Source organism: Anas platyrhynchos, chromosome 20, assembly GCF_047663525.1.
Source record: "Anas platyrhynchos isolate ZD024472 breed Pekin duck chromosome 20, IASCAAS_PekinDuck_T2T, whole genome shotgun sequence".
Classification (NCBI taxonomy): Eukaryota; Metazoa; Chordata; class Aves; order Anseriformes; family Anatidae; genus Anas; species Anas platyrhynchos.
In genome coordinates this window covers 6,707,912-6,716,575 of record NC_092606.1, presented here as the reverse complement: position 1 = coordinate 6,716,575, position 8,664 = coordinate 6,707,912, and the positions used below count along the sequence as shown (strand labels likewise).

General features: G+C 57.0%; 1 protein-coding gene across 4 annotated transcripts; it reads right to left on the bottom strand.

Annotated features, from left to right (window-relative positions):
- Window positions 1-1,267: 1,267 nt before the first annotated feature.
- Window positions 1,268-8,481, bottom strand: RHBDD2 (rhomboid domain containing 2). Of its 4 annotated transcripts, none has more exons than XM_072025971.1 (4): window positions 7,951-8,481; window positions 5,452-5,853; window positions 4,947-5,097; window positions 1,268-3,092 (listed from the first exon to the last, which is right to left on the bottom strand). In XM_072025971.1, exons 1-4 carry the CDS (start codon window positions 8,003-8,005, stop codon window positions 2,666-2,668), a joined length of 1,035 nt encoding a protein of 344 aa, XP_071882072.1. In that variant the 5' UTR covers window positions 8,006-8,481; the 3' UTR covers window positions 1,268-2,665. The 4 variants fall into 4 exon arrangements, with proteins under 4 accessions (XP_071882072.1, XP_071882071.1, XP_071882070.1 ...); XM_072025970.1 differs by lacking the exon at window positions 7,951-8,481 and adding an exon at window positions 6,584-6,854 and having other exon boundaries at window positions 4,947-5,125; window positions 5,561-5,853; XM_072025969.1 differs by lacking the exon at window positions 7,951-8,481 and adding an exon at window positions 6,584-6,839 and having other exon boundaries at window positions 5,485-5,853.
- Window positions 8,482-8,664: the final 183 nt, after the last annotated feature.

Here is an 8,664-nt window from a genome sequence, read left to right as displayed (position 1 = left end):
TACACGGCCATAAGGCCAGCTACAGGTGCGTGGGCACGGTACAGGCGTGCACAGACAGACAGACGGACACAGACAGACTCAGCGCCCTGCTTTGGGCACAACACACACTTTTTGGGCATTTCGGCAGGGCTCCCAGGCAAAGCTCGCCTGGCCGCCACCCGAATCGCTCAAGAGGCTCCAAAAACGTCTCTTTTTGGGGGAAATTTCACAACCTGCAGAGGGCCACGGCTCTCTTTTGGGGTTTTTCCCCACGCCGGGACTGCAAACCCCACAGGAACACTTCGGTGACGGGCTGGGCTCAGGGGGTGAGCCACCACGACAGGGCTGCAGGAGAGGTGTGGGGCATCCAGGGGGGATTTTGTGCCATTGGGGCCACGGTCCCGCTGCTATCACCTATGGCCGAGATCAGAGCCGATGACGCCCACGGAGAGGGCGCAAAGTCCATGAGGGTGAACCAGGGGCACCGAGGAGAGGCAGCGAGCCGCAGAGATCCAGGTCCCCAGGCATGGCCCCGCAGTGACAGAGGGGTCGGGGACACCCTGCGGGGCAGGGGGGTGAGCAGGGGAGCGGGTATCCCAGACCCCAAAGCCGCCCTCCTTCCACCACGGCAGGGTGGAAGAGCAGCAGGAAGGAGCTGGGCTCTGCCAGAACACCCATCCCGCTGCCCTGTGTGCAGGGCGAGCACCCTGCCAGCTCCCAGTGCTCGTCCCCACGCTCCTGTCACCCCCTGGGGACAGAGGGGTGACCGAGGGGCTTTCTGGGGTCACGTTTCACCCTGCTTCCAGGTGCAGTAGCGACCCTGAGCTTTGACAGAGCACCAGTTGTACTGGGAACGCAGCAGGACACGGAGTAACAAACCTTCGGAGACAGCGTGTTCCCGGGGCAGCCATCCCGCAGTTTTATTGATTTTTAAGAAAAAAGAAAAGCAGAGAGGGAACGAGGAACTTCAGTTCTCTGCCTCCCCTCCAAGGAAGGGACCTGGAACTGCAACTCGCCATCAGTGACCCCATCTGAGATCTCCAACCCCAAGCAGCTGATGTTTGCCTCCCTCTCCTCAATCCCATTCCTCCTTTCAGCCGCGTTTGCCCGCGTCCCACCCTGTCCCACCCCTCCCTGCCAGCCCTTTTAAGGGGTTTTGAGCCAAATCCCAGCCCTAGATTCCTCCTGGAAGGAGCTCTGCTGCCCCGGCCCCACCCTGCAGTCCCTGGGGGCTGAGCCCACCCCAGGAGAGCTCTCCCCACTTGAAAGCAAACCAGGAGTCACAGCGGTTTGTTTCCAGTTGTATTTCAAGCTTTTGGTTTGAGGGTACACGATACTGGAAGTCCTCGTCACCCTCCTGGGTTCTCTGCACGATTCTGGAAACAAGAGTGGGAAAATGTCATGGTTCGGGGGAAGGCTCTCACGAGGGAGGGCACCAAGGCACTAATCGAGGGGAACATCAGGGCTTCAATCATCTCTAGCAGCTCCTTCCTGGTATTAAAGTTCCTTTTTGAAGTTTCCCTGTTAAGTTTCAGGCGAGCTCCTCATCCTGTCGTTGCTCCACGTTAAACAACGCAATTGCTGCCAGCAGCTCGGGAGGAACGGGACCACGAAACCAAACCCACCTGAGATCCCAGGGAGGGGGGAAACAACCAGGATGGAGCCAGCCACCAACTCCAGCCCCCACAGGCTGCTTCCGAGGGCTGCACCCCCCAGAAAGCCCCTCTCTCTCTCCAGCCTCCACCTCTGCAAGCAGCTTCAGACGAGCACAGAGCTGAGGTCTGAGCCCTCGGCTTTCACTGCAGTCTGCCCCCAAAAAAAGCCCCTGCGAGGCCACGCGTCACCGTGGCAGCAGAGCTGCTGGTACAGGTGCTGTGCAGCAACACGGGGCCTCCTCAGGCACCCAAAAAGGGGAAAGGGGGAAAGGAAAAGGCACGTGGGTGCTTTGGGGCACGCAGCCATCCATGCTGCCTCCTACCTGCGGGCTGGGATAGCACGGAGGAGCCCTGAGGAGGCAGGGCAGGCACGGCGAGGCCATTCCCCAGAGCAGCAAAGGCACCTGGAGCTTCACGCAGCACTTCTTGTTGTTATTTTCTCTGAGAATAAACCTCCAAGCAGCTGATCAACGCAGCAGCTGAGATCCTGCCCGTTTCACAGACAGAAAGAGGAGATTCCTCCCGGGCACAGCACGGTGGGAAACAAAGCCCAGCAAGTGCCACCAACCCCACCCCTCTGCCACCAGCACCGCACAGCGCCCTGCTCTCCATCCCTTGCTGGAAACTCCTCTCCCACACATCTTCCCACCCCCTCTGAAGGAAACAGAGAGGTTGTGCTAGTGCTGGTGGGCAACACACCTCCAGCTGAGCCATGTGAGCACCCCAGTGGAACGGCATCGTTCCAGTTCACTCTTCTAACCCTCTCTCAAGGTCCCTCCCAGCTCCTTGGTGTCATGCTCGCTGCACAAACGGCCAAAATCCCCCCCTGAGGACACTTACACTATTTTTCACATATCTGAGCTGCCTTGTTGATGAGTTTAGGGGGGTTTAGGGGGGCAGAAAATACTAAAAAAGTATCAAAATTCCAAAGGAAACAATTAAATAACCCATTCAGCAACAGTGGCCAGCTGCCGCACGAGCACCATACACAGTCCTCCCGTGCCAGAGGAGCCCCGCTGCCCTCGGGAGGATCAGTACACCTGGATCCTGGAAAATTCAGCTGGAACGAGTGGGGCTGCTGGATGTCCCGGGGCTTGCTGAACCCCAGCCAGGGGCTCCGGGCCCACGGGTGCCTGTAGTCCTGGTGGGCACACATGTTGTGGGATGGAGAACTTGCCTGGCTGGCAGAACTGTCCCGGCGAGGCCCCGGCGTGGATTTGGGGGTAAAAGTCCCCGAAGGCACCTCTGGCTTGGGAGGGGGAGGAAAGGAGGCCGTGTCCTGCTGCAGAGCTGTGCTGAGCCCCTGTGTGTCCCCCCGCGGGGCCGTGTCCTGGCGTGCAGCTGTGCTGGAAGCCCGGGCTCTGAGCAGCGGGGTGCTGCGGGGGGAAAGTGGGAAGAGCTGGAGGCGAGGAGCTGCAGGAGCTTTGCGTGGGGTACGAGCCTGGCGGAGGGGTGATCCTAGGCAGGAAGGAAAAGGGAAGGTTATTCCAGAACTGGCGCTGCCTCGCTGCTGCTGGAAGTGCCCCAGGGGCAGGTTTCCTCCTGACCAACACTCACAGAAGTTGCTGCAATCCATCAGAGAAATGCTGTCTCTTACAACAGGAGGAAACCCTGTTACAAGCATTGTTTGGGTAAAAATAGGGATATTGGTCACCCGGGCCAGATGTGCCCACTCCCAACCCACAGAACAAGCAGGGTTTAGCCCTAAATCTCTTCATTCAAAATTCCTTTTGCACATGCCAGCCACGCTGCAGGGTTTGGCTTTACGAGGCCTCCCAATTTCCACGCACACCCCCCTGCCTCCCATCTAAGCCATTCAGCAGCAGCCACAGCTGCCCGGCGTCACCTATCGAGAACCAGAAAGGCCTTTGGTGGAAGCAGGAGCCAGGGTAGAGAGCAAAAGGGAAGGAGGAGAGCTACAGATGAGATGAATCTTTCAGAAGCGAGGTCTAGAAGTAGCCTCTGCCAGCAGAAGGCATGACTCACCCTGCATCAAGCAGGATCTGCCTGGGAGCCAAAGCCTCGGGGCCTCCAGGAGCGCTGCCCGGCCCACGCACGAGCTCAGCAGGGAATCGAGGCAGCACTCACACAGCTGTGACCACCAGATCCCAGTGAAAAAAAGGGGCTGGCTCATGCCGGGGGCTGGGAGCTTGGGTTTGTTCCCCCCACAGCTCCGCTTGTGGAGGCAGACGCGATACAGGAGGCAGAGCCTCCTAGAAACAGCTTCTGCCTGCTGGCAACTCGGTGCCTGCAGCTTCCTGGAGCTTGAAAACCCGCTCAGAGCTCGCACTCGGGAATAAGGGATCAAAGCAAGAAGAATGAAGGCCCAGAAGCAAGCAGCAGACTTGCACCTAAGCCGCAGAGAGATGCAAATTGAGCTGCAGAAATGGAAACATCCTCCAAACGCCTTCCCACACCCTGCTCGACAGCCAAATGTCTCTGTAAACACCTCTGAGCCCGCACCGCCCGCTGATGGCAGCTCACCTAAGGAGGGCAGGTTTAGGTGCATAGCCCAGACTGAGCACAAGTTACCAGCAGCAGCACTGGAGTGGTGCAGACACGGGCTCTGCTGCAGCGAGAGTGACCCTCCTCGCAGGGGCAGCGCTGACAGGAGGAGGCAACACGCTCCTGGGTTTGCCTGGGCTCCCCTGTGAGCACTCGGGCTCAGGCTGATTGCCCCACAGGATCTGGGAGCGTGTTCCTGCCAGGGAGGTTCTGTTTTATGGCTTCCCCTCAGGTGAGGGTAGGTGCAAACACTTCAGGATGCTTTAGAATGAGCCTATGGCTTCAAGAGAACGTGGAATTTAACTCCTCGTAGAGAAACAGCCTTCCTCTGCCAAACTCAGGTGGCATCTTAGAGCTGGGGAAAAACTGACCCGGACTTCTGAGCTGAACAAAATACCAGAGAGTGCTCAGGGACTGCGATAGACACAAAATTCAAATAACCCCCGAACATCAGCTCAAGTGCCAAGGTTTCTTTTTGGCAGAGCTGCCTTGCTTGATGCTGAACACAAGCACAGCAAGGTGGCACCTCCAGTTCCCAACCATAGCTTTGGACGTGACCAACTTCACAGCTCTGCTGGCAGGCGGGGCAAAGACAAATAAAGATCACGCCCCGGGGCACAACAGGGCCAGGAACAAACGGCAGGAGCCCTGGTGTCAGGGCAGAGCTGCACGACTCTGCTCTCACGCTGCTGTTACCTCTGCGTGCGTCGATACAAACACAAACCTTTTAGGGGTGGCTCAGTGCCACCTCACGCCCCAAAATTTCTCTACCTGACAAGAAACCCTCACAGGAGCTCCCGCACTTACTTGACGCTCTCAGAGGCTCTCCTCTCCGCCGATGCCCCCGGGATGTATCTCAGCCCTGGCACTCTCTTCAGCAGGGTGAAGGGGAACAGCCGATCCAGCTTAGAGCTCACCGACTCAGGAATATCCAGGCAGAAGCAGTAGCCGAGCCCATCTGAAGCCAGCAACACGTCAAGGAGGCCCTCAGACAAAACATCCTCGTTTCTGACACAGCCACGCACCATCCCCCTCCAGCTCCAAACCCATTTTCCCTGGAGAACTCTCTCAGTTCTACCCAGTGCCATCCCCACAGCCCGCTGCCCTCCTCAGCTCCGGGATCTCTGCACACCCTGAAGCCACGAAGTGGAAGCAGAGGGCGAGAGACCAATGCAGAGCTGGGTGTGCTGCGGGCAAGTAGAGCCGGTGAGAATTCGGTGCAGAAAAGAGCCAAGGAAATGCCCTAAAGCTGCAGCACGCTCACAAACAGCGACCCCACGCTGTGCTTCAGGACTGGGCCCTGGAAGGATACAGGCCTCCCCAACCAGAAGCCCGCAGATATTACCGAGGAGGGAGGAGCGGGGGATAAACCACGCCACGCAGAGCAGAAACCACGGCACCAGCACCACCGGGACCCTCACCCCGAGGAACAGAGCCCTCCTCATCCGCGAGCGTGTGGTCGACACCCCCAACATGGCAAACGCCACCGGCATGAACCCCCTGGGGTCCTCCACCTCCACCACCCTCGAGACGACAGCCGCGAGCAGGAGGTACAGGAGGGCGGAGAGGACGGCGAACAGGACGGTGAGGAAGCAGTGCTTGGCGGTGCCCACGTTCTTCTCAAAGCTGCCTGCAAAGTACCAGACGAGAACAGCGCCGCAGCTCAGGGATATCACGTCGTCGTAGCTGAAGATGTAGGTGAGCAGCCTGTGGACTGAGCACAGCAGCACGTCACAGCGGCAGGGACCGCGAGGGGTTTGTTTTAGCCACCAGAAGGGGGATTTGTTTTAAATAGATCTGGTTAGCTGGAGCAGGGTGAGATTGAGCCGGCAGAAAGTATTGCTTTTTGTTCTACCCTGCTGCAAAAGGGGAGCTTGGGGTGTTTAAAACCAGGCGTAAATAATGAAACACTGCTAGAAAGAGAGCTGTCGTGGGCACTGCACTGATGGACTGACTCCGGGTGCTTCCTGGGGTGGTGACTGGAAAAAAGTCAACGGTTTCTATAGTAAATTTTGGTCTCATTAAAAGAGAAGGAAGGAGACGTGGAACCAGTAAGGTTGGAAAGGAGCTCCAAGCTCTGGTCCAACCACCAGACACCCATCCAACCCTGTCCCCAAGCACCCCGTCCAACCTTCCCCTGAACACCCCCAGGGACGGTGACTCCCCCACCTCCCCGGGCAACCCGTCCCAGTGCCTGACTGCCCTTTCTGAGCAGAAACGCCTCATTTCCAACATAAAAACGACCGCCCAGTAACTACACCTGCCCTACTAATCAGCTACCACAACAAATAAAGAACCAAACCGCCTCAGGCCGGTTGCTCTCAGCAGCAGCCCTGGGGGTCCCCAGCCCCAGCCCCAGCCCTGTGAACACCTCAGGGCCCCCCCCGCAGCCCCGCTCCCCGCCGCTGCCGGGGCAGGAGGCGGCCCCGCACGTTCCCCCTCACCTTCCCCCGCCCTCAGGGGGGTCTCGGGGGTGCCGCCGGTGCCGCCCCCGCCCCGCAGCAGCGCGGGCCCGGAGGCGCCGAGGCTCAGCAGCAGGGTGAGGGCGCTGCCGGCCGCTGGGCACCGCCACCCCGCCGCCATCTTGCCGCGCGCCGCCCCGCTTCCGGCCGCCGCCGGAAGGCCTGCGCCGTTACCATGGCAACGCCAGGCGCGGCGGGCCCTCTGTTGCCATGGCGACGGGCCTCGCTTTTCCCTTTTTTTATTTTTTAATCCCTCTTTTATTATTATTTTTTTTAATTTTTAATCCCCTTTCCATTTCCTTTGTTTTTTTTTTAAAGTTTTAATCCCCTTTCTCTTTTTTTTTTAACTTTTAATCCCCATTCTCTCTCTTTTTTTTTTTAAATTTTAATTCCTTCTCTATTTTTTTTAAACTTTTAATTCTCCTCCACCTTTTCTATTTTTGTTTAATGTTAATAACCTCGTTTCCCTTTTCCTTTTTTCCCCCTTTCTTTTTTTTCCTTTTTTATTTCCCTTTCCTTCTTTCCCTTTCCTTTTTTCATTTATTTCCCTTTCCTTTTTTCCTTTTTTATTTCCCATTCCTTTTTTTTTTCCCTTTCCTTTTTTCCTTTTTTTCCCCTTTCCTTTCCTTTCCTTTCCTTTCCTTTCCCTTCTTTATTTTTTCCCCTTCCGTGACGGACACACCGCTGCCTGAAGGAAACAACAGAGGAAGGGGCCAGGGAAGGACCTGCGTGAGAAGGATAAAGCAGGAAAAAAGTGAGAAAAAGAGAGAGGCTTTGCTCTGAGAGTGGTGGGAGCTGAGCAGGGACGCGCCTCATCCAGCTCCCGGTGCTCCCACCTTGCCCTAAACAACCGAGTGCCACAAACGCTCCCTGCTGCCAGCTCCCTCTCATCCGATAGGGATGAGCAGGGGGCCAAGGTCTGAAATCTGAAATCTTTTCCCCACCCCAGGTTCAATATTTTTGTTTGGGAGCAAAGGGGGAGCACAGCACATGAGCTTTCCCTCCGAGTCTGCTGTAAGCATTCAGGAGTCCCAGATCTATCAGCAGGCAAAAAATACGTGAGCTCAGCTCTGAGTCTCAATGCCATTTTCTATTTCTATGGACACCTCCATCTCTTAGGAGCACAAAGGTCCTGAGAGGCTACACAGAGCAAATACCATCTCCCCCACCCTGCCCCTGGAGCGTTGTTTGGGACCTGCCCTAATCCCTCAGCACACTTCAAAGGGAGCCTTCATCAAAAGGTCCCAGCTTGTCACAGGCCCAGGAAGGCCGGTGGTGCTGGACAAGGCACCGAGGCTGGAGGAGATGATGAAGTTTTTCAAGGAGAAACACGAAAGACAGGCAGAGACCTTGACCCTTTTGAGATTTATCCTCCAAGTCGCTGCTTGTTTTGCAGAAACTCATCTTAGGCCATGGGCCTCCTGCTGCTGTGCCCCGGGGGAAAGAAACAACCCGGCTTGTTTGCAGAGCTGCTCAACCCATTCAGCTGGAACCAGAGAATGCTCTTCAATCCCGCTAAAATAGAAAAAAAAAAGGTAAAAGCTCACAGCGCCGTTCCCCCAGCTGCCCTGTAAATGCTGGTGCGGGTACAGCCACTGGACACAAAGCACAGAGCTGTGTCTCACGGCAACTTTTTGGACAAACTCCTATGCAGGCGGCTGCTCTCACACAGCGAGGGTGAATGCTCCTGATCCAGCTGCACTTGTGCAGCAACACCTCCTGCTCCACACCCCCTGCGCCTTGCCAGCCCGCGACCCCTTGTCTCAGAAACTCGCTTTCTGAGCCAATATTTGTATTTTTTTATATATTTTTTTTAATATCTGTGCTCTGACAACGCAGCTTCCCTTCTGATGGTGCCACCAGACCCCCCCGCAGACCCTTCCCAGCCATTCCAACCCCAGCACCCTGCGAGCTGCCTCCCTTTACCTCCCCTACTTTACCTATAGGTTCCTCCAACCCCCCCCAAGCCCCCCCCAACCCCCCCCCTCCCCCCTACCCCCATCATCCCCCTACCCCCCCCCATGCACTTGGTACGCTCCCCTCCCTCCTCTCCTCCTCCCCCC